The following is a 25971-nucleotide window of genomic DNA, read 5'->3' on the forward strand; positions in this document are numbered from 1 at the left end:
CTCTTGAGATAAGCCTGGCTGCTCAGCTTGCTAACACAAACTGTGTAGTACAGACTTCTACCAAAGGTTGGTTTTGCTTACACCTGTAGTCCTAATTGTATGTGGTGGTCCCAGAGGTTACTGCATGCAATCATGCCTAACACAACCTACACCCTCGGGTGACTTCAATTACTAGAGTGCTGGGGACGTTAATATATCACTGTTGCATATAGAATCAGGTAGGCATATGTTATGTCAAAGAGAAAGTAGTTAGAAGACACAAGACCACAAAGTTTCTTAAGCAGGAAAATACTTTCAGACCCTCCAATAAGAGTCATTCAGTGAAAAAGGCTAAGCCAACGTCAATAGGCAAAAGTCTACATGAGCTGAAGTACTTATTTGTAGGTAAGTGGCAACAAGTCTTTGCACGATGTTATAGAAGTCTTTGAAGAAAAGTAGAATCAAATGGGCCACAAGCTGTTAGCCTTGTGAATAGTAGACAATGCAAGCAACTCTACAATGACTCAGACTTTATAGTACCTTTGTATTGAAGAAAAAGTGCAGCTGATGACTTCTGTTCCTGTGCAGCTCTGCAGATCTCACTGTTCCTGGGCCTCAGTCGTGGGGACAAGAGGGATGACTTCTGGGGAGTCCTGCACTGCAATGGGACGGTCACCGCTCGCAACCGACAAACAAGTGGCACTTTGGTGTTTCAGCTCCTCGGGACTACCGCGAATAGCAACACTGTGGTTCCTGGCTGTCAAGATGGACTTTCCTTGCTTCTGGGGTCCTGCACTCTGTTGAGGGGGCTCAGGCTCGGTCAGTCCTGCTTCTGGGAGTCCAGCGGATCTTCTTGGAGCTCTTGGCCAACTTAAAAGCACTGCACACTATCTGGTGTTCCTCTCCCTGGCTATACGGTTTCCAGCAGCAACTCTGTGGAAATTCAACCAGCTCCGAGAAGGATGTCCAGGTGGCTTACTTTGGAGTTGATTGGTCCCACCAGCTCAAGGGGAGACGTCGTCCTTGCAGGGGCTTCTCTGTCGATAGTTTCAGCACAGCAGCAGGACTTCACCGGGCAAACCAACGGTCCAGGAGTTGCAGCAGGCGTCCTCTTCAAGTTCTTCTTTGCTTCCTTTGTCCAGTGGGCGACTCTGCCTTTCAAGCCAAAAGCCTCGCCTTTTATTCAGTTCTCTCCCATTCATTCCAGCCTCGTTTTCAGTCACCCGGCAGGGTGTCTGTCCTTTGCCGGATAGTCAGCCGGCCAATCACTAAAGTGCATTTGGGTCTCCTAGGAGACAAAGAACAGGTAGTTTCGGCCACCTCCCTCACTTCTTGCCTACCCCAGACACCCTGGAGCCAGAGGCAGGTTTCACTCGTGACTCCCTCTAAAGGCAAAGCGAACAATGGGACCAAACCTGGTTTGGCGCCAGAGTAAATCCCAGGAAGGACCTTTCCACAAAGAAATGGCGAAAAAAGAAGACCGGGGCGATTACAAAAATGGCACCCTTGGGTGCTTTACTGTAGCTGCGAACGTCACCCGCGGTAAATGCACACCATGGTAGTTAAAACAAAACCAATGCCACCAGCCAATCGGTGAGGAAAGGGTAACATAAAAATGTTACATGAGAAGTTGGACAATAGGGATACTAGGTAACGCCTCCAGCACCCTATTGTAAGATAGTGTGTGCTGGGTCTAGAAAGTTACAAACGTAAGTAATGTCAATTTCACTTTACTGCTCTGGGAAACAGTGGTTTATCCCAGGTAAGGTATTTAAACATTGGGAAATCTGAAAGACTTCCTTTGTCACTGCACTGAAGGTGATGTGTGACACAATATAAAAGATGATGCCTATGGAGTTTGTCAGACTCCACAACCAAAAGAAACAGAGCTCAAAACCACATTAAAATACATAAGAGAGTGGGGAAAAAGGGTCTCGCTCTCTCCAGGTTAAAAAAAATCAAGTCCTCAAAATCCAGAAAAGTTGCTGGGGGTCTCTAAGGTGGAGGGAATTGGCACATTTCTGTGTGAACTATCCTTAACAGCAAGGAGCTGAAACTGCGAAATGCCGCTGAATCGAAGTTTGCCCATTGCTGCTGTCGACCTTCAAATTGTAGTGCAGCAGTCCCCAGACGTCCTTCCTCTTGTCCCCACGACTGAGGCCCAGGAACAACATGATCTCCAGAGCTACACAGGAACAGAAGTCAGCTGGAACAATTTCTTCTAACCAAAGGTACTGTAAAGTTACGAGGACTTAACTCTTGTTGGGTAGCCTAACTTGTTCTCAGTTGAGTCTTGTCTTGGTTGCCATTGCACAGTTGCTTGCAACTTTGCTCCTCACAAGCCTCCCAGCTTGTGACCCTTCAAGTGAATCTTATTTCTATAAACATTTCTAAAAACCTAGTGCAAGACTTTTACTTAACTGCAGGAAGATCTTCAGCTCCCCTAGACTTTGCTCAACTGAACATTGGCTGTCCTGGCTCCTTGAGGGACTGTTCTTACCTTGGACTTTGTGCTTTTACGTTTCCCCCAGGAAAGGGTTAATTTACTTTGCATTTGAGGGTTGAAAAGTGTTTACCAGTTTATGAATTATTTGTTGACCTTTGTTTTATTCCCATATCTTAACCTTTGCACCAAACTCAGTGTTGCCCTAAAGGTAACAGTGATAAATCAATGTGAACAGTGTCCTAGCTATTTCACCGGAGGGTGTAGGAAGTGTTTGTGCCCCCCAATGGGTCTGATCTGATTTAGAGAAACAGAGTGTGTATGAGGTATATATTAAGTGTTACATGTTTTTCTCCCTTCTGAAGAAGGCTTATATAACTGACTGTGAAATAAATTAATACTTTTTTTTTCTCAAAAAACCTTGAGTCTAAGTATTTATTTGAATAATTGTCATTGTGAAACTCTGTTACAACCTTACAGCTCACATTGACACCGCTTGAGATTAGCCTGGCTGCTCAGCCACACTACCAACCAGTGTAGTACAGACATATACCAAAGGTTGGGTTACCTATTGCCAGGAGGACAAGGTTGGTGTAGTTTCCCAAATTGTACTGCCCACACTCTTGCCTAACAGTCTCATCCGAGTATGGAGATGGATACCATCTAGAGACATTGAGTCGATGCCGCACAGGACCTCATGCTGTCAGACATTTTCGAGACTGCAAGCAGGATATGAGTATATCAAAGATGAGTAATCAATGGGAGGAACACCCAGTAGAAGGAACATTACCAGGGTTAAGTAATTTGTTAATCTATTGTTGAGGCCAATGGGAAACCATTCTTAGAAGTAAGTAAACTGTATGCTATGTTGAAGACAAGCTGCTGCACTTATGAAAATGTCTTATTGCAAATCTTCTTTATATCTCTGAATCCTAGCTGGAACTTCAAACACAACTCCACGTGTATCTTTAACTGCGTTGTCCACGCCTACAGAAGTCAAAGTACCAAAACCAAGAGGGAGGCCGAGAATGGTGAGGCCTCTTCCCGCTGAAAGAGACATGTGAGTTTTTAAATGTAGTGTTCAAATGTATCTTCTTGTAATGGTGCATCAGAGTTGATAGGAAGCCACATTAAAAAATCGTGTAAGTGGGGCCAGAGTCAAAATAAGTGTTTGCATCGTGTAGGCGATGGCAGGGGGCTAACTTTTACATATATTTTAGGTGTTGCTGGGCACTTTTAATTAAAAAGTATCTCAAATCCGCCAGGAATGCTTGTGTCTTCCAGAATTAAAATTGATTATGTGCGATTGTCAAACTTATGTCCTTTTATGGTAAATAAGATGGCAGTGTAGGACCATAGCTTATGTTAAACTCTGGGAATCTGGGAATTACATTTTTTAGGGTTCTGCAGTCTTTTTTTTTTTTTTGATTTTTTTTTTTTTTTTTTAACCCTTATGCCTTTTATTTGTTCCTCTTTTCGTTTGCTTGAATCTTTGACTTATTTTTGTGGGCAGAGGAACTTCTAAGGAAGGTCCCTGCCTCCGCAACCATTTTACCATGCTGTCCTGGGGTAGTCCATATGGCTCTTATGACAGAGTGCACTTTGGATGAATGGTGATTCCTTCTTCCTACACTTGTGTTGTGGAGTAGGCTAGTGGCAGCTGCAAATTAGTTGTGGCTTCCGCATTATTAGCCCACTGTACCTTTTTATGGTAGCTATTAGTGTATTAATGAATTTTTTAAGTCCTGTTCTGTCGTTTTGTTTGTTTTGGCATCCCTTTTTTGCAGGAAATCATGAGGCAGGCCCAAACTGGCTGTTATACAACCATGGGCTCAATCAGAGTCCAGCTTTACACCCTGAAAGTGATTGGCACTTGTTTGAACTGGTCCCTTGCCTAAACAGCCCATTACACAAACTGTGTATTTGTGGGCCTGACTGCGTTTTTTAGAGCCAGCCTGATTGTCCGCCAAGTGTGATTGGAGGGCTTACTTGGGTGGCCCAATGAGTAAAAGTAGATTGATAGCGGAAGATCCTAGCCATTTTTCAAGTCTGCTGAGATTTTGCTGGTTTACTTACCTGCTTTGAATTTGGCACCAAGCTGTGCAGGTGAATTTTTAGGACCTCTTTGGCCAAACGGACTGGGCCCTGAGTCTATCCCTTGGCTCTGGATTAATCTATTGGCTGCTGGATATCCTTCCTGGGCTGTCAGTCGCCATCCTGACTCTCCTTACTGGATGTCCTGTGCTGGGACTGTTCGTGTTATCCTCCTCGTCAAAGCCCCTCAAGATAGGAAGCCTGTTATCCAGATGCGTAATGGAACACCACTAAATCACCTGTCTGTCATAGTTTCCTTCTTGGGCCACCTCTACTGTTTCCCCTGGTTTTGTACAGTTTTCTGACTTCTGGCTGCTCAGTTTTGTGCTCTGAGCAAACCGATTCCACTTGGCTGTGCTCAAGTCTTCATGGTGCCTTATCCATCATTAATTCTGCTCCTGGCTTGTGGGTCCCCCTCAGGAATGCAGAAATGGTGATGTTTCTGGTTGGTTGCCAGGGCCGTCACTGGTCAGGCATACAAGCTCCTGTGGACTAGATCTTCGGTCACCTTGCAAGAGAAGCAGTTTACTCCTGGGTTGTTTGGCTGATCCTCTGCCATGTTCTCTGAAACAGGTGCTGTGAATATTTAGCCCTGTGACACAAAATGGTGGGCTATTCTTTGGATCTACCCTCCTTGGGGGGGCGGCAGGGGGGAAGGCAGGGGGGAGAGTCCCCCATTCCATGGTATTGGAGTTCTGCAGGTAACCCCCAACCTCTGATCGCCTTCTACTTTCATCGGCTAATATGTTGCTCTGCTTCTCCAGCATGGGGTCTGGCATGGATTCACATGCTCATGAATATTCCCCGTCAGGCCGGGAATCCTCGGTATAGAAAAAAATCAGTATCAGTTTCGTTTCTGATGTCTCTCTTAGTAACCAATCACTGGTCTCTGGGTCATACTGCCCCCAGCCAATGACTGCCCTCTCCCTAGGCCCCGCCTCCGGCAGCCATCCTCAGATTTTTACCGCACGTTCAAGTGTTGGGAGTCATCGTGCTGTAGCTCTTGAGCTTTTGCTGCGTTTTCGCACTTTCAGGAGATTTTTCTCATTTTTCGGTTAAATAGAGCCTCCAACTCCACCGTTTCTACATCCGATCAACGGGGATCCGTTTCAGAGTTTTCTACACCCCTCAAGGGTGAAGATTTCGTCGAGTTACGCTTTTGGAGGATTCCAGAAGTTCCGAGGCCTACCCCGGATATGGCCCAGGAGAAAGAAAGCTCGACGCCCGGGAAGCTGTTCAGGACCTGCCCTGGATGCCAGCTTCAGAATGTTTTCAAGGAGGACGAGCATTCGTTATGCCTCTGTCTCCATGAGGACAAGACGCACAAGGAGAAGGACTGTGCGTTTTGTGGGAACATGTCGGAGCGGACCATGAAGGATCGCCACCTCCGTCTCGCCAACTGTCAGGCCCGTCAGGCGAGAAGAAGAAAAAAGTCCGAGCGGTCTTCTAAGTCCTGTGAGGGTGCCCCGACGACGGGGGCCCAACAAAAGGCTAAGGTCCGCGGGCACCGAGAGCGCCGAACGGTCGGGCTCCTTGGCTGCCAGGCAGGGCGCATCCTCCCCGGCGCCATCCATCATGAGCCAACGCTCTGGCTCGGGTAAGAGGAAGTCCGAGAACCCGGCAAAGCTTCTGGAGAGGCCCCGGTGGATCTCGAAGATTCTGGCAGAGTGGGAGCTAGGCTCGGACCCCCCCCCCCTCCCCAAGGTGAAGGCCCCAGGCGTCCAGAAGGTGACGATAGCCTTAATTCACCCTGCTAAGACCTCGATTGAGGATGTCGCCGCGGCCCTGGCTCAGCCTGTGGAGGCTACACCAGTGGAGGCGCCCTCAGGACCCAGAGTCTCCCTGCCACCGCGGAGGGAGTCATCTTTCAGGCCCATTGAGAAGACCCCCACGAAGTCCTCATTGGAAAAGGTGGGGGAGGGGCTGGTGGCCATCGTGGATATGGACACGACCTCTGAAGAAGAGCTCATCGAAGTCATGGAAGAGGCCCAGCCCATCGGGAGGGATCCCGACGAGGGCGACGACTAGAGCGACGGTGTCGCCGACAAGGCTCCTCAAGGGCCCTCGCGCCCGTCGTTTCTGGCGCCGCTGGACACCTCGGCGGCCATTTTGTCAGCGATTCAGTCCTTATGCTCGGAGATAAGGACAAGGTTGCCCCTTCCCCCGACGGAGGTACCTGAGTCAGACCCGACGGGGGAACCGGAGCCAGGATCTTCGGAGAGTCCACCGCATAAGAGGACGACGACGCATCCTACACCACCTCTCCCACCTCTGCGGCCTGCTCTGCCTTCCCCCCCGGTCTACTACCCACGGGGATGATACAGGCACGGACACGGCTACGACAGGTACAGATGACGACGGAGGCGACGACGGGACATGTCCCCCGTCACCCCCTGCTCGGGCGTCCCCACCCGACGAGATTGGATCCCTTCATGCCATAATCTCCAGGGCATCCGAGCTTTTCCAGCTCTGCCCAGAAGAAAAGAAGAGGGGTTCCTATACGAGCGGCGCGAGGCTAAAAGGAAGATGGTCCTCGCCGTACCGCTTCTTGATGACATCTGGGATGAGGGGCTCGCCCTCCTCAAGAACCCTGCCACGGCGCCGGCAAAGAGGGACCGGTACGAGAAGTACCGGGTGCCCGATGCTGCCCCCTTGTGCCTTCGGGCACAACGGATTCGGTCGTCTCGGCGGCGGCAAAGAAGAAAGCTGGGGGGGGCATCGGCCTCGACATCATCTTCCCCGCCGGACGGTGAGGGCAGGAAGTTGGACACGATGGGACGACTGGTCATCTCATCTGCAGCGACGACTATTAAGGCGGCCAACTCCCTGGCTATCGTAGCCGCTACAACAGGGAGTTGTGGTTCAAAATCGCCCCTCTGTAAGACTTCCTTCCGGACGCCAAAAGGGCTGAGGCCCTTGAAATCCTACAGGAGGGGGAGATTGCTTCGGACCACGCCATCACGGTGGCAACGGACATCGCCGACACCGGTTTCCGTCAGTTGGGCAACAGCGTTTGCTTGAGACGACGAGGATGGCTCAAGGCCACGGATTTCCGCCAGGACGTACAAACCAAGGTTTTGGACATGCCCTTCGACGGGAACAACCTGTTTGGGAAGGCGGTTGATGAGTCACTTCAGGCCATCAAGACAGACAGAGACTGCCCGGGCACTGGGAGTGCTCCAACCAACGACGGCCGTCCTTTCGGAGCTCCGGAGGCAGACAAAGTGCCTCCAAGGGATCCGGCAGTGGCTCCTCCACTTAACGCCAAGCAGCAAGATCTTCGTCCCAGGAAGCCTACAGGGGATGCGGCAAGTCAGGTGGTGCCCGTCGTCGTTGACAAGGAGGTCAAGGAGGCAAGGTGACCGCCAAACAAGATTGAACCAACCGTGGGGTCGGGCCCCCGCTGAAGCACCCCGGTGGGAGGCCGGCTGGCGAGGTTCGTCAGCGTGTGGGAGTCCATCTCCACCGACCGTTGGGTGCTGGACGCCCTGGCCCAAGGGCACGCCCTCGAGTTTCAGAAGAAGTGCCCTCGCGTTCCACCCGTGGCCAGGAAGGAAAATCACGCCCCTCAACTACTGCTGGAAGTAAGGGTGATGCTCAAGAAGGGTGCCATCGAGCTTGTCCCAAAGAGGCTTCGGGGCTCTGGAGTTTACTCAAGGTACTTCCTCGTAAAAAAGAAGACTGGAGGATGGCGCCCCATCCTGGACCTACGATGACTGAACAAGTACATCAAGGCACAAAAGTTCCGTATGGTCTCCCTCCAGCATGTGCTGGGACAGCTGGAGGAGGGCGGTTTCCTGTCGTCGTTGGACTTGGAGGATGCGTACTTCCAACTCCCCATTCTAAAAAGACACCGAAAGTTCCTCAGGTTCGTGGTCCAAGGGCGGCACTACCAGTTCAAGGCCCTCCCGTTCGGATTGAAGTCGGCACCCAGGGTGTTCACCAAGTGCCTTGCACCGGTGGCGGCGCGGCTGCGCCTACAGGGGATCCACGTCTACCCCTACCTGGACGACTGGCTCATCCGGGCAAGGACAAGGGAGCTCGCCGTGGAGCACACTGCGAAGACCGTCCAGCTGCTCACAGACCTGGGATTCTCCATCAACTTTCCAAAATCCCACCTGGTTCCGTCGCAAGTCGCCCTGTTTCTGGGAGCCAAGCTCGACACAGTGGCGCGGCTGGCCTCGCCGTCGGAGGAAAGGACCAGGACCATTCTGGGCAAGGTGCAGCGGCTGCTGACCACGGACATGGCCAGGGTAAGATCTATCGAGTCCCTCCTCGGGATGATGTCCTCCTGCATTTATCTGGTGCGCCTTTGCAGGCTTCGGATGAGACCCTTACAGGAGTTCCTCGACGCCCCCTGGATCCAGTCGACGGGCAGCTTCAAGGACAGGATCCCTCAACGAGACGTTCTGTCAGGCGATCCGGTGGTGGAGTACCCGCACCCATCTGTCGGTGGGCACGGACTTTCAGACCCCAGCTCACCAGGTGACGGTGATGACGGACGCCTCCCTGGAAGGTTGGGGAGCACACTCCGGAGATCTTCACGCAAGAGGCCTTTGGCTCCCGGAGGCGAAGTCTCTCCACATCATCTTGGAGCTCTGCGTGGTGTTCTGGGCCCTCGGGTCCTTTCTTCCTTCCCTAAAGGGCAAGGTAGTGAGGATCTTCAACGACAACACCACCATGATGTTCTACATCCGGAAGCAGGGCGGAACCAGGTCCCTAGCCCTATCCAAGGAAGCCCAGGATCTGTGGCATTGGGCCGTCGCCCAAGGGATGTTTCTGGTGCCTCTTCATCTGGCAGGAATAAAAAACACAATCGCAGACTCACTCAGCAGGGAGCTGCGCTCGTGCCACGAGTGGGAACTACGCCAGGATCAAGTGGATCGACTCTTCCGACGATGGGGCGAACCCCAAATCGATCTATTTGCGACGGCTACGAATTCCAAGTGTCGGAGGTTCGCCAGCAGGTTCCCCCAGCCAAGGAGCATGGGCGACGCTTTCTCGTTCCCCTGGCACGGCCTATTTCTTTATGCGTTCCCTCCGCTGCCCTTGCTGCTCCAGCTCATCAACCAGCTCAAGAGGTCCCGGTGCAGGATGATCCTCGTCGCACCGGCGTGGCCGAGGAAGATCTGGTTCCCGGACCTTCTGGACTTGTCAACGTCCCCACCAGTCAAGCTGGACTCCAGAGAAGGAGGGGCCATTCTTCACCACAACCCGGAGTCGCTGAACTTGCAGGCCTGGCTCCTGCAGCAGTAGAGTTTGGAGGATACGACATCCCGGCCGACTGCAGAGAGGTTCTTGCAAAGGCCAGGGCGTCCTCAACTCTCAAGCGCTCTGGACACAAATGGAAGAGGTTCTCTGTCTGGTGCCATGCACAGAAGATGAATCCTCTGCGGATAACGGCCCCTCAAGTACTGCCGTACCTACTGTCGCTGGCCAAAGCTGGACTGGCTCACGCCTCCATCAAAATACATCTGGCTGCAATCTCCCGATATACCAGGGCGACGGGACGGGCGTCCTTGTGGTCTCATCGCCTAGTGAAAGAATTCATGAAGGGACTTTTCCGATCATTCCCGCCGGTGAAGGCTCCTGCCCCGGCGTGGGAGCTTAATGTGGTGCTGACCAAGCTCATGGGGGGCCCCTTTCGAGCCTATGCATTCGGCGCCTTTGAAGTTCCTGTCGTGGAAGACAGCTTTCCTCATGGCCATCACCTCCGCACGACGAGTGGGAGAGATCCAGGCCCTATCTTGCAAGCCTCCATACTTGACTTTTCATCACACGAGGGTGTTGCTGAGGACACACCCATCCTTTATGCCCAAGGTGCCGTCGGACTTCCACCTCAACGAGCCCTTGGTGTTGCCAGTTTTCTTCCCGTCGCCGGCTGAGAGGACTTTGCACTCGCTGGATGTAGCTAGAGCGCTGAAGTTCTACGTGGACCGCACAAAGAGTTTTCGGAAGACGTCAGAACTGTTTGTGAACTTTGGGACTGTGAATCAAGGGAAGGCTCTCTCGAAGACTTCCATTTCCAGATGGCTCTCCGGCTGCATCATGCACTGTCACCGGTTGGCAAACTGACAGCTGCCCGGCCGTCCGAGAACCCATTCGACCAGAGCGATCGCTGCTACCACAGCGTTCCTGTCTGGTGTGCCCCTGCTGGACATCTGCAGGGCTGCGACGTGGAGGTCGACGCACACCTTCACAAGATTCTACTGCGTCGATCGGGACTCCAGGAAGGAGTCCAGGGTCGGCCAAGCAGTGCTGCGCAACCTGTTTGCCTAAGGTGAGCCTGGTGAGGAGGTAAGAGTTGCTTAATGTTGAGTTGTTGTATTGCTTAATGTTGAGCCTGTTTCCACCTCCCGTGGTTGTGCATGTGTGTACTGCTATGTATTCTTATATTCATGAGCATGTGAATCCATGCCAGACCCCATGCTGGAGAAGGAACAAGTTACTTACCTGTAACTGTTGTTCTCCAGCATGGGTCTGGCATGGATTCACATGCGAACCCTCCCACCTACCCCTCTGCGGCTCTTCACTTGGTCATACTGCCACTTTACGTGCTACCAAATCTGAGGATGGCTGCCGGAGGCGGGGCTTAGGGAGAGGGCAGTCTTTGGCTGGGGGCAGTATGACCCAGAGACCAGTGATTGGTTACTACTAAGAAAGACAGATCAGAAACGAAACTGATACTGATTTTTTTCTATACCGAGGATTCCCGGCCTGACGACGGGGAATATTCATGAGCATGTGAATCCATGCCAGACCCATGCTGGAGAACAACAGTTACAGGTAAGTAACTTGTTCATTTCTTCCTGGTGCTCAAATCTTGAACTGGAGGGTGTTTCAATCGAATAGCCTGGGGTTGGTTGCACCTTTCACCGCACCTGTGGGGGGTAGAAATCGCACTTAACTGACTTTATCCTATAACTGTGTCTCTGCCTATTTCATTTGTCCTGTTTTATTTAGTTTGAAAGTTGTTGAATAGTTCCGCATAGGCGTAAATTGACTTTTTAAGGTACTTGCGTAAACACTGACATGTTTCCTGGGTCCCTCTTGAATACCTAGAGCATTCAACAAGCAACAGGAAGTGTTATCATATAACTGTGATTTACAGCATATTTTTAAATCCCTCCATTACTCTTGCTTACTGAAATGTACTTTTCATTACTGCGGTTTGTGGTCTATTTTCAGTGACTGTAATGTGACCTAATGGGTCTCGTATTGTGCGACTAGTTGTATCCTAACTTTTGGGCACCCTCTGGGTACTAAATGGCAACACCTTTTCCTGCCTAGAGGTACTACCATATAGTGTGCATTCACATTTGTGGGCAGTTACTGTGACTATTCGTGTGTTTGCATTATGGACCCTGAACTTTACTCTGTAAATGTGTTTATTCAGGTCTAGTGGTTCCCTTTTTATCAGCCACACACCCCTTGTTCCTCCATGTATTGTATCGATCACCAGGTACTGGGCCTACATGAGTACCATGGGTACAGTGGACGTCACACTAGGGATAGTATTACTGGCACGCCCTGTCGACGTCCCTTTTTGAATTTCAAAAACTGTAATATTCGGCAGCTTCCACTAGATGTCGGCCTATGCACAGCATTTGAATCTAAGCAGATGCAAGCATCAGAAATACAATTACTGTGAGTAATGTATTCCTTCTGAGGCTTGTGAATCTGCTTAGAATCACATGCTGTGCATAGTCCGACATCTAGTGGTAATCGCAGAGTATTGCATCTTTCTTTTGAAGATCGAAAGGGGACGTTGACATCGGCGTGGCTGTAGCACTATCCCTAACGTGATGTGTAATTACCCAAAATCCCTCGCGCGTTCTGGTCCCTCAGATTGTTTTTTTCCGCCCAACTAGTTGGTCACCTTATGCAGCACTTGCAAGAGTAAATATTGCTTTCTATTGTCCTGCGACCTATGGTCGTCTAGTCTCCAGACTACTTCTTTTCAATGACTGCCTCGTGGGCTTCCTGCCGCTGAAGACATCCACAACTGTTCGGCGACTGGTGAACTGATCATCTGTTGACCGAGTGGCCTCGGGCCAGGCCCTTAAAGTAACAAGAGTGGTGCCCTGTGTTTATTCTGGTTCAAGAATGCATTTCCTTTTCCCTCCCCTCTCGTTCCATATTTGGTGTGGCTGCCGTCGCCCTTTGCTATGGAGAGGACGCCCTTTAAATGTTGTCTGTCATAGAACAGCAAACTCCTGTGGAAGGACACCCATCACCGTTGCAATTGGTGTCTACCTCAAGACCACGACGAGCGTTCTTGTAAGTCTGCAAGCTCTTTTGTCCTAAGACATTAAAGGACAGGCGGACTAAACGGTGGGTGGCCAACGCAATGCAGACGGAAAGTCATTCCCCTGTTGGCGCCGTCGCTTTGTATGATGAGGAATCCATCCGCAGTCATGGCTCCGATTTGGAAGCCATTGACCTTTTGGTGGAACCGCCAGGTTCCCACATGCCCGGCCCGACTGACAGACCGCCGGCTCTGTTTTGGGGAGTTCACACCCTAGTGGCAGGGGCACACACGCAACATAAAGTATTAAACGCACAAACCCCAGGGCCTCCTCGACGCAAGCATCGAAGAAGCGCGTTACGCCAACGGGGCTACCGAAAACCTTGGCGCATCCGGAACCTCACGGTCCGGCGCCCTCCACACAACTGTCTTTGTGTCATGCGACTGGGCATTCCTCTTCCAAGGGCGTTCACCCCAAAAAACATACGCTTGCCGAAACGCTGTCCAAGGTCGCTCAAGCACCCAAGGCTTTGGTGGAATCTGCGACCGTGATGGCGCCATCAGGTGCTTTGAAACCTGCCATTCAGCCGACGAACATCCAAAAGAGTCTTGTAGCTATAATTTCGTCTGCCGTTGATCACAAGGGTACCCCTTTCGTCGAGAGAAGCCCCTCAGCCTCTCAAAGCCCATTAGGTAAATCTCCCCCTTCTAGGCAGAGATTTACAGCTGCACACACCTCTGCATCCTCCCTATGGACTATGTGGCCCAATTCATAGATTTCTATGATAAATACATCACTCCCAAAAGGCCTAGGGAAGAAGACTCCTGCCCCATTCCACACAAATTACAGAAACATCCCATACAAGGCTACCAGGGGGATATCGTAGATGTCTCAGAATAGGAGACAGCCTATGAGGAGGATATAGATCCTTATGCTCAAGATACAGCTGACCAAGACCCAGATTGGGATCGGAGCCCTTGGCTGTCACCCACACATACCACTGACCCACCTTCTTCACCTCCACAAAGACCTCTTCACTTGTGGATGATCAGATGGCCTTCAATGCCGTTTTAAAGAGCCGCCAATCATTTTGCCATTGCAACACAATGAGGCAGCCCCTGACTCTGATTTTGTTGAAGATATCCTTAAGGAGAAACATCAACTAGTCAGGCTATACCTTTGCTTAATTCCATAAAGAAGCATCTAGTTCCCTCCAAGTCTGTGACGCGGGCAGTCAACCCTCGGTTTGAGAGATTGTTTCTTCCATCTCCTTCCGACCACTTGTACATATGGGGTCATGCCACACCAGACTCCCTAGTGGTTACAACCACTAGAAAGAGGGCAGGGTTCCACTGTCCACGGCGGAAGCACCTCCGGACAAAGATTGCAAGAAACTTCTGCGGCCTATTCAACCAGGATCACGGAAAACACGACTCTCCTGGCTAGCTATAGTGACGTCCAGTGGGGCCTGCTCCAGGAAGGCCTTCAAGAAGTGCCAGAGCCCACGCAATCACTTCTGCTGGCGGTTGTGACCGAGGGCAGACAGGTGACACACACACAATATATTAACACTCTGGACGCTGCTGATACTGGATGCATTCTAGCCCAGGGGACTCTACAGGCCTGGCTGAAGAACTATGGTTTTAATCCAGAAACTCTAGTCTCTGATAAACCTGTCGAGGACCCCAACCTCTTTGGTAAGGCGGTTGACTCACTGGAGACTGCTAAGAAGGAGCACAAACACTGAAGTCACTCAGCCAGATCACGACCAAGCCCTTCACCCAGCATGGAGGCTCTAACTCCCATTCCTTTTGTGGTTAATCTTTCTCCCGGTCTCCACACGAAAAATAGGGCTCTGGAAGTACCCCCTGGTCCTCCTGCCAAGGCACTTCTGGTAATACCCAATACCAGCAGAGAGGTTCCGTAGAGGTAGGAACTCTACTCCACCTCAGTGACTCGCCGGTTCAGGTCCCCTCCCACGCCACCCCGGTGGGGGGCTCGTTTGTCATCATTCATTCACGCCTGGGAGGGTATCACATCAGACCAGTTGCTGTAAAAGACCATCAGCTACTGCATCAAGCTTCCCCAGCCATCTCGATATCACCCCCTGAAGAGCAGACGCCTATTGCCAGCACACTGAAATCCTGCTGGAAGCTGTGAAGATCCTTCTGGAAAAGGGCGCCGTAGAAGTCGTCCCCATTCACTAGGTAAACAAGGTTCTGATGCTTGTTAATCTGCTTAGAATCACATGCTGTGCATATGGTCCGACATCCAGTGGTAACCGCGGAGTACTGCATCTTGTCTTTCGGGGGACCGAAAGGGGACGTCGGCATAGGCGTGTCTGAAACACTATCCCTATCGTGACGTGTGTAGTACCCAAAATCCCTCACGCGCCGAGGTCCCTCAGATTGTTTTTTTCCACCCAGATAACTGGTCACCCTATAGTGGAGCTCTTCATGAGACATTGTTTATCTTACTGAATTGTCGGTTTAATCCCCGTTAAGTCACTTCGCCTATCAAGAACATCTTCGACGAAGACTATGGGGGTACTGTCTATGGCTGTGGATTCTGGCACCTAAGATCCGGCGTTCGAACCTCCACGTGGTCGGGCCTTCTGGCCGGCCTACACAGTAGGGAGAGTGGGCTCGGGGTTTGCCATACTGCTATGATGTCTTTCCTCTTTTCCACTTCTTTCCATTTTGGTCTGGTCACCCTTCCCTTCTGCTATGGAAAGGACTCCATTTAGATTCTGCCCTCTGTGAAGGGTCAGATATCCGTGGAAAGACGAGCACACTTCGTGTACGCTTGTCTCCCCCTAGAGCACTAAAGCGGTGTTCGGCATTAAACTCCTAAACCTAATCCCTTAAGGAGCGCCGGTTGAAGCGGTGGGCCGCGTACGGTATGTCACGCGTGGAGCCTCCCTCCCCTGCCGCGACACCAGCCGAATCCAAGGGTCGGAAAACTCTTCCAGCCCTCCCCCACCGACACGCTTTATATCAAAGGACACGCCATCCCGGACTCGCTGGTGGTGACCAACACTCGCAAGAGAGCAGGGATTCCCCTTGCCACGGGAGAGTCACCCCCGGACAAGGAGTCCAAAAGGTTGTATGCCTTAGGCAAACGGGTCACGTCGGCGGCTGCTTATACCGTCCGGATTGCCAATAACACGACATTACTAGCAAGCTACGTCGACGCCCAATTGAACCTACTCTAGGAAGGACTCCAGGAGGTTCCGGAACCAACCAGAGCCAAGCTTCTTGCCATTGTCTCCGAGGGCAAACTTGCCAATCAAAATGTTGTAAAGAATACCCTGGACTCAGCAGAGACAGCAGGCAGGTCTCTCGCACAGGGGACTCTCCTAAAGAGACACGCGTGGCTGCGCATGTCGGGTTTCAGTCCTGAGACCCGGGCATCCATCAATAAACCCATTGAAGAGGCCAACCTCTTCAGAAAGGCGGTAGACGATGCGTTGGAGACAGCCAAGAAGGAGCATGAGACTATTAAGTCGCTGCACCAGATTTCCCAAAAACCCTCTTCAGAGGGGCAGCAATTCTCGGCGGTCCTTTCGAGGACAAGCCTGCGCCGCTCAAAATAATTTCGGCACGGGCAACTTCAACGCAAGTCAACCGGCTGCAAGCCCCACTTACTACCCCCAGAGGGGTCAGAAGCGCGGAAAGAATAGAGGCAGAGGCTCCAATTCCAGAGGTGCGTCAACCTCGGGTCAGAAATGACCACCAAGTTCAGGTCCCCTTCCATGTGTCCCCGGTCGGGGGGCGATTAACATCTTTCCTCAAGGCATGGGAGGGGATAACTTCAGACCAGTGGGTATTAAAGACGGTCGCCCACGGTTATTGCGTGGAATTTTCCCGACCCCCACAGTTCAGACCGCCGAAACATTGACGCCTTTCACTGGAACATCTGCAGATCCTGGTCCAAGAGGTGGAGGCGCTGCTGGAAAGGACGCCATAGAAGCCGTCCCGATTCTTCAGGTAAACGAGGGTATTTATTCAATATACTTCCTTGTACCCAAAACGGATCTCACAATGCGTCCTGTTCTAGACCTGCGCCCGGCGAACAAGTTCATAAAGCCCCAGAAGTTTTGCATGGTAACACTTCAAGAGGTGATCCCATTGCTAAAACAAGGGGACTTCATGGGATATGAAAGATGCATACTTTCATATTTCAATGCTGCCAATGCACAGAAAATTCCTAAGGTTCGTGATTCAGGACAAACACTACCAGTTCAAGGTACTCCCCTTCGGCATAGCCTCGGCGCCACGGGTGTTTACTAAGGTCCTGGCAGTGGCAGCAGCACACCTATGCAGACTTTCAGTTCCAGTTTACCCTTACCTCGACGATTGGCTCATCACGGGGGACTCGTTTGACGTTTGTTTTTCGAACACCCAAAAGACAGTAGACCTACTGTTCAGCCTGGGATTTTCTATCAACGAAAAGAAATCCAGCTTAGTCCCCAGCCAAGTAAAACAGTTCCTGGGGGCTCTAATTCGCACAGAAGACGGTCTAGTCTTCCCTTCCAGCAAGAGGGTTCAGAACATGCTCTCTCAGGTTCCTCAGTATGTAGCCAGTCGGGAGGTACGGTACGCAAAGCTATGCGTTTGCTAGGGATGATGGCGTCATGCATATACTTAGTCCCCCACGCGCGGCTGCGCATGCGTCCCATGCAAGAGTGGCTCAACAGCCAGTGGTGTCAGGCCAGCGGACAATGGGAATATCTGTTGTCTCGCCAGCCCTCGTTCTCTCTCTGCAGTGGTGGTCGAGGGAGAACCTCTTGAAGGGGAAAACTTTCACCACCCCTGCAGTGGAAGCCACTCTCACGACACTCATCTCTCACAGGGTGGGGGGGCTCACCTGCTTCAACAGACAGCGCACAGAGTGTGGTCCCCTCAGGTAGCGTCCAACCATATAAACCTACTGGAGCTACTAGCAGTGTTCAAAGCATTGAAAGCCTTTCAGGAGCAACTGCAAGGGAAGACAGTGCTGGTCCTAACCGACAGCACAACAGCAATGTATTATCTGAACAAGCAGGGGGGCACTCGCTCTCAAGGGCTATCCAAGCTGTCCCAAAACATCTGGATATGGGCTCTCAAACACAAGATGTTCCTGATATCCCAACATGTTCCAGGGGAACTCAATCTTCTGGCAGACGTACTCAGCAGAGATTTTCCTCTGCCAGAAGAATACGAATGGCGTCTGCACGAGGACATTGTATCCAACGTCTTCGCAGAATGGGGGTTTCCAGAGATCGACCTATTCGCTACTCAGGAGAACACCCAATGCCCAGATTACGCCTCCAGGTACCCCCTGAACCGATCCAAGGGGAACGGTCTCTGGATAACTTGGTCGGGGAAATTTGTTTACGCTTCGTAACCCCCACGCCCCCCCACGCCGACTCCACTTCTGAACAAAATAGTGCACAAGATGCACCAGGAACCAGTCGCCATGATTCTGGTGGCTCCCGTGTGGGCCCACCAACCCTGGTTCGCGCACCTGATGGAATTGTCCCTCTCCCCACCAGTCAAGCTGCCCTGCCCATACAACATGTCTCCGGACAGGGGGGAGACTCTGCACCCATGCCCACAAACTCTGAACTTAGCAGCCTGGCTCCTGAAGTCATAGAGGTTGGACATCTGCAACTCCCTCAAAGATGCATGGACATACTGAGGGAGGCAAGAAAGCCTAACACACGTTATTGCTATGCCAGCAAATGGAAACGTTTTGTCATTTGGTGCAGTTCCAAAGGCGTCAATCCCACCGATTGCTCACCTTCACACATTGTGTTATATCTAACCCATCTGTTGGACTCTGGGTTAGTCTTCAATTCCTTAAAGGTTCACCTAGCGGCGTTGTCAGCCTACTCCACGTCACAACAAAAGGTGTCGTGGTGGAAAATACCTGTGATTAAAGCCTTTATGGAAGGGGTTAAAAGAATTTACCCCCCCCCACACTCACCCAGCCCCTGGGTGGGATCTAAACGTGGTTTTAACTAGGCTCGTAGGACCCCCTTTTGAGCCTATGCATAAAGCTAGTCTGAAAGACCTGACTTACAAGACAGCCTTTCTAGTAGCTATCACTTCTATCTGATGAGTTAGCGAACTACAGGCCCTCTCGGTCTTGGACCCCTTTGTTACAGTCCACAAAGATAAAGTAGTTCTGCGCCGAAATTTATTTGAAAGTTCCATGTGAACCAGTCAATCGAACTACCCACGTTCTTCCAGAGACCTACTAACATGGCCGAAAGAAGCCTTCACACACTAGATGTGCGCAGGGCAGTCATGTTCTACATGGATAGAACTAAACCAGTGAGGAAAACTAAACAATTCTTTGTTTCAGTGGCAGCTTGTAGAGAAGGGGACCCTGTCTCTAAATCGGCAATATCAAGGTGGATTGTCAAATGTATCACACTATGTTACACTCTTGCAAAGAGAGAACTGCCCTTCAAGCCTAGAGCACATTCTACTCGAGGCACTGGGGCATCCATAGCATTCATTGCAAATGTTCCCCTAGAGTCCATTTGCAAAGCGGCAACCTGGAGTTCTGTACACACCTTTTAAAAAACACTATTGCCTAGACCCTCATTCTAGGTCTGATTCTCGGGTGGGTCAAGCAGTACTAAGACATCTTTTTTCTACTGTTCCTTCTCACAACCCACCTCCAACTCCGGGTACTGCTCGCTAGTCTATGCACAGCATGTGATTCTAAGCAGATTAACAAGCATCAGAAGACATGTATTACTTACCGTAAAAGCATTTCTGATGATTGTATCTGCTTAGATTCACATGCGCTCTCCCTGCCTCCCCGCTTGGGGTGGAAGGAACATAGACTTCTTACTACTTTCTCTCTTCATGTACTCACTCACTATAGCCTTGGGCTCCCTCATGGCAGAAGAAAAAATACAATCAGAGGGACCTCGGCGCGTGAGGGATTTTGGGTACTACACACGTCACGATAGGGATAGTGTTTCAGACAGGCCTATGCCGACGTCCACTTTCGGTCCCCCGAAAGACGAGAAGCAATACTCCACGGTTACCACTGGATGTCGGACCATATGCACAGCATGTGATTCTAAGCAGATTAACAAGCATCAGAAATGCTTTTACGGTAATTAATGCATGTCGTATTTATTCAGTGTAATTCCTTGTACCTAAAAAGGACCTCACCATGCACCCTGTTTTAGACTTGCGCCCAGTGAACAAATAGGTCAAACCGCAAAAATTCAGAATGACAACACTGCAGGAGGTAATCCCACTGTTGCTGAGGGGGATTACATGGCCACATTGGATAAGAAAGATGCATACTTTCATATCTCAATGTTGCCAATGCACAATAAGTACCTGAGGTTCATGATAGAAGGCACCCTCTATCAGTTCAAGGTTCTTCCCTTCAGCATAGCCTCCGCTCCAAGGGTGTTCGCGGAGGTACTGGCGTAGTAGCTGCTCACCTGCACAGGCAGTTCATCCCAGTCAATCCTTACCTTGACGACTGGCTCATAACCGGCGATTTGTATGGAACATGCCTAACAAATGCCCAGAAAACGGTAGTTCTCCTTTTCAGCCTACGGTTCTCGATCAACGAGAAGTCCAGTCTGGACCCCACCCAAAGTCAAACCATTTGTGGGGGTTCTAATTCGGACCGAAGACTGCCCTATCTTCCACTCCAACCAGAGGGTTCAAAACATGCTGTTCCAAATCCCTCACTATGTAGCTAGTCACAAGTTGACCGAACGCAAAGACATGCGACTGTTAGGAATGATGGCGTCCTGCATCTACCTAGTCCCACACGCTCGCCTGCGCCCCATGCAAGAGGGCCTCTCGAGACAATATCAGGCCAGCGGGACGATCTAGTGGTTGTCTTGGCAGCCCTCGTTCAGTCTCTGCAGTGGTTGTCAAGGAATAACCTTCAGCTAGGAAAGACCTTCACCACCCTGCAGTAGAAGCCACTCTCAACAAACGGCATCTCTGACAGGGTGAGGGGGCTCACTGACTTCATCAGACGGCGCACAGCGTGTAGTCCCCAGCAGTAGCAGCCAATCACATAAACTTGTTAGAATTACTAGCAGTGTTCAAGGGCCTGAAGTCTGTTAGGCAAGATTGTATGCAGTACCCTTTGGGTGCACTACAACAACCCTGACCACCTAGCAATAGGAACCCATCCTTTCGTGTAAGTCTGTTTTACACAGGTTGGTAGCGTGTTGAGCAGCCAGGCTTATCTCAAGAGGAGTCAATGTGAGATGTAGGGGAGTTACACACTGATTCACAGTGACCAGTTCAAATAAACTCTTATACACAAGATTTCGAATGGATTGTGTCCTCCAACGTATTCCACATCTTTGACATGTAATGTCCACAGCTGTGCACTATGGAAACTTTCGGCAATGGGCATCCTGCGTCGATGTCCCTCTAAGACCTCCGTCTAGGGCGACGTCACTGGATGTTATAAATAGGCGCACGGCGCCTGTAGCCTCAGTTCAGTTTTTTCCACAAACGTGTTAACTTCGTGAGACTAGGCGCGCCTCATATATTCATCATTACGATGTCTTTCTCTTCAACCCCTCGGACTCTGCGGTCTGGCTTCTATACCTGCCGGGACTAAATGTTGCTCACCGACCCGCATCGCATTTGTTTGTGGTGCCTGGGCGAGTCACACAACACCGACGACTGCTCGAAATGCCAGTTGCTGACTGACAAGGCCTTGTGGGAAGCTCCAGGTAGGTAGGTGCTCTAAGCCTGTTAAGTCCAGGACTTCCAAGTCCAAGGGGGTTTCCACCGACGACTTGAGGTGTGACTCTCTGCGTCAGGAGTCCCGGGGATCTCTGTGCCAGAGTGGTTCCCGCCATTAGTCTTCCTTGTCCCGGCACTCCAGGAAGCGCCGTCACCGGTTGCTTTCCCCATCGTCCTCGGAGGAGGGTGCCTCGAGGAAGGTTACGTGCCCAACAAAGTCCTCGACTTCCGGAGGAATGGGCGGCATTTAAAGAATCTGTTGGCGATTTTTTTCAATCACAGGCCACAGGTCCGGTCGTGCCTTCTGTCGCAGCCTTTGGGCTTGGGTCCACGTCGCGACTTGCGTCGGGAGCCTTTGAGGTCCCGTACGGACAAGGATTAAAAAAATCGCAAGAGACGTGTCTCTAGGTCTCAGTCCTCGTCCCCAGCTAGATCGCAGCTACCTACTGAGGTGCCGTTGTCGACTCGATTGGCGCTGTCTGTCTCACTCAGATGTCGATGCTTTACCCCCGTACCAGCCCACGGCGCCGTCGGCACCTGTGTTAACACCGAAGCCTTCGGCGCTCATGTGGTCGAGGTTGTCTTTGCTCTCAACGTCGAAGCCTTCGGCACCTTCAGGGATTTTTTTTTAACATTTGCCTTTGGAGTACCCAGATCTCGTGGATCCTCCAAGGAAGGCTACTGGGAAGTCTGTGCGGCCAGTTTTGGCCTCCAGGCCCTCTTCTGTCCCCAGGCCTGGGTTTCAACTCCCTCTGGATGACATTTTTGAAGAGGGAGAAAGGTCTGAGGTTGAGGACCCTGGTGACCTTGATGAGACTCCACATTTTTCTGGAGACAGTGAGTTGGAGGAGTTGCGGCAGACCTTCCATGATGTCAGTGGGTTGCACACTTCTCCGGAAGTGGAATTCTGTAGGCCGGAGTCTGGGGCTCATGCAGAATCTTCGTACAGGAGGCTCGTGGTGAGGGTCTCCGAGTATATGGCCTGGTCCAGTCCTCCTGAGGACTTAGTGCAGGATGATCTGACGTACATTTTAGAGCAAGGTCTGTCCTCTGACCCTGTTTTGCCATTTCATCTTAACTTGCAGAAAAGGGTGGCAGCTGCTTGGCAGTCCCTGAAATCTCTTCCGGCTATTAAGTCTTTAACCAAGAAATACTGCCCTTCCGTTAGTGACCGCAGCTATTTATCTACTCGCCCCACTCCCGAGAGTTTGGTGGCTCAGGCAGCTAGGGCCACCTCGATGCAGGCAGCGTACCCTACCATCCCTCCGGATAGGGACGACAAGCGCTTCGACGGTTTGGCCCGGAAGGTATTGTCTGCTGGGAGCATGTCCTTGAAATCGGCCAACTCCACGTGTGCCTTGGCAATGTTTTCACACACTCTGTGGAATTGTTTCTTTGGCGGCTGAGCATCTTCCCAAGGGGGAAGAAAGGGATGGGTTCCTTGCTCTCGTGCAAAATGGCAAGGATAACATGTGCGAATTCCTTCAGTCGGGTTTGGATACGGCCGACAGTGTTAGCCGATCCATGGCTGCGAGCACCGTTATACGCAGATTTGCGTGGTTGCGGAAGTCGGGTTTTGCTCCGGATGTGCAGGCCCATCTTCTCAACATGTCCTTTGATGGCGCACATTTGTTTGGCAGCAAGGCTGACGAGAGCCTTGAGAGATTGCAAACCTCGAAACCTGCGGCAAAATCTTTGAGCGTAGCTGTGCGTCAACCTCTGCCTTTTCGTCCTAGGGGACAGCAATGGAGGGGAGTTTTTTTGTTACTACTCCTCCTTTGGTAGAACCAGAGGGGCCGCCAGTCAAAGGGGACAGGGAAAAAGTACCTGTGGTGGTCGGGGAAATCGTGGTGACAAAGCCGCCCAGGCAGCTGCCTCTTTGCCCTCAGGCACTGCCACAGCCGCTTCCAAACAGTCATGAGGCCATGTCCCATGGTTCGCCGGTTGGGGGAAGACTGTCTCAGCATCTCCAAGAGTGCGAGCCATTAGTTAAGATGCGTGGGTTCTGGATACCATAGCCCATGGCTACTGCCTTCCCTTCCTTCAGCTGCCTCACGACAATCCACCGGGAAACTATTTGAAGCTTCCGGATCCGCTCCTTGCGCAGGAAATCTTGTCCCTGCTGGAGAAAGGCGCTATAGAACAAGGAATGGTATTGATTCCAAAGAAAGACAGGGGATTGAGATCCATCATGGACTTGCGTTGGTTGAACAAACTTCTCTGAAAGGAAAAGTTCAAGATGGTCCCTCTTTCTCAAGTCCTCCAGGCCCTTCAACTTCAGGATAGGTTGGTGTCTCTGGACCTCAAGGATGCTTACTTTCATGTGCCGATCCATCCCGCACACTGAAAGTACCTGAGGTTTGCGGCTGGAGACTCGCACTTTCAGTTTCGGGTCCTGCCATTCAGATTGATCTCCGCCCAGAGGGTCTTCACCAAGCTCATGGTGGTGGTGGCAGCGTACCTCAGTCGAGGGGGGGAGGATTCAAGTCTACCCCTTCCTGGACGACTGGTTTATCCGAGCGCGCTCTCCCGAGCAAGCGTTGGATCACCTCAGTCTCACCTGCCGCACCCTCCACAGGCTGGGCTTCTCCCTGAATTTCAAGAAGTCGTATCTGACACCTACCTAACAGCTTCAGTACATCGGGGCTGTGTTAGTCATGTCCTTGGAAGTGCTTGCCTCCCAAAGTAAGGACTCCTCACATAGTGCAGATGGTGGCTAAGTTTCAACATGCCCAGTGTCTCCCGTCTTTCGAATTCTTAAGGCTGCTCGGCCTCATGGCATCCTGCATTTTTCTCTGGTGCCAAAAGCCAGGCTGCGGATGAGATCCCTGCAAGGGGCTCTCAAGACACACTGGTCGCAGTTCTCCGGCAAGATGACGGAGCCCATTCAGATTACACTTTCGGTCTCCCAGGATCTTCTGTGGTGGGCCAACGAAGGGTACCTGATGAGGGGGGAACCATTTTGTCAACCGTGGCCGGAGATGACTGTAGTGACGGACGCGTCCCTCACAGGATGGGGCGCTCATGCCAACGACTTGACCGCCAGTGGTTGTTGGTCTCCGGAGTCCAGACTCCATCATTCTGTCAGAGCTGAGGGCCCTCGGGCTAGCCCTGAAGGCTTTTCTGCCCGGGGAAAGAGTGTCCTAATCATGACAGACAACACAGTGGCCATGCATTACCTCAACAAAAAGGGGGCGGGGGGCAGGGTCACTTCCGTTGTGCAGAGAGGCAACGCAGCTCTGGTTCTGCGCCATCCAGCATGAAATTTCGATCTCGGCAGTTCATCTGTCCGGAGACGAAAAGGCGGCGGCGGACGCTCTGAGCAGGCAGAGCACAAACTCGGCGAAGTGGGAGTTGGCTCAGGAAGTCCTTCAGGAGATCTTCGCCCTATGGGGAACCCCGAAAGTGGATTTCTTCGCCACAAGTGTCAACCGGAAGTGCGAGAGATTCTGCCCAAGAGAATTTCCATCCTGCCTTAGGAGGATTGAGACCTCTCGGTTGACGTGATGGAGGTGTTGCTTTCGGCCAGGCAGCCTGCAACAAAATCCCTATACTGTTGCTGTTGGCTTAAATTCTGCGACTGGTGCAGAGACCGCAATATTGATACTTTTCAGTGCTCCATTCCTATGGTTTTGTCTTTCTTACTTTCTTTGGACGACAGGTGCCTTCAAGTGGGTACCATTTAAAGGTTACCTGTCGGCGCTGTCTATCTTTAAGCGCTCATCTGAAGAATATTCTTACTTTAAGATTCCTTTAATTTCTCAGTTTCTTAAAGGACAGACTAATGTATTCCCGCCGTCCCCTTTCCAGGTGCCGGTTTGGGATTTGAATTTGGTTTTGAAATTTCTCATGGCTGCTCAGTTTGAACCTTTGCACTCTTGTTCTTTGAGATTACTGTCCTTTAAGACTGTGTTCTTGGCTGCGGTTACTTCTGCTCGCAGAGTGAGTGAATTGCAGGCACTTTCATCTAAACCACACTTTAATGTGTTTCACAAGGACAGGGTTGTACTGCGAGTAGGTCCCTCTTTTCTACCTACGGTAGTTTCTGAATATCATTTGAGTCAGAAGGTGGTTCTTCCATCTTTCTACCCTCCTCCTCATCCTGGTAAGGAAGAGGAGCGACTCAATCGGTTGGATCCTAGGAGAGCTCTAAGCTTTTACATTTCTAGGATGTCTAGGGTCAGAGTAGACGATCAACTCTTTGTAGAATATGCTGGACACCGATTGGGCCAGGCTGTTACCAAACAGACCTTGTCCAGGTGGATTTTCCTTACTATTACGAAGTGTTACTGATTGGCGGGTAAGGACACTCCTGAAGGGTTGAGAGCTCATTCTACTAGGGGCGTGGCTACTTCTGCTGCTCTCCAGCGGGGTATTCCTATTATGAATATTTGTGATGCCGCTACATGGGCTTCAATCCACACATTTGTTAAACATTATTCCCTGGATACAATCCATGGTCAGGGTA

At 51.2% G+C, this 25971-nt stretch overlaps 1 protein-coding gene across 7 annotated transcripts in view; it reads left to right on the top strand.

Annotated features, from left to right (window-relative positions):
- Nucleotides 1–25971, top strand: part of PSIP1 (PC4 and SRSF1 interacting protein 1) — an 828776-nt gene that overhangs the window by 379166 nt on the left and 423639 nt on the right. For all 7 annotated transcript variants that reach the window (XM_069626044.1, XM_069626047.1, XM_069626045.1 and 4 more), the window contains one exon: nt 3359–3482. In XM_069626044.1, coding sequence (XP_069482145.1) covers nt 3359–3482 — 124 coding nt within the window. The remainder of the gene's footprint in view (nt 1–3358; nt 3483–25971) is intronic.

This window comes from Ambystoma mexicanum, chromosome 6p, assembly GCF_040938575.1.
Source record: "Ambystoma mexicanum isolate Mex_15411 chromosome 6p, UKY_AmexF1_1, whole genome shotgun sequence".
NCBI lineage: Eukaryota > Metazoa > Chordata > Amphibia > Caudata > Ambystomatidae > Ambystoma > Ambystoma mexicanum.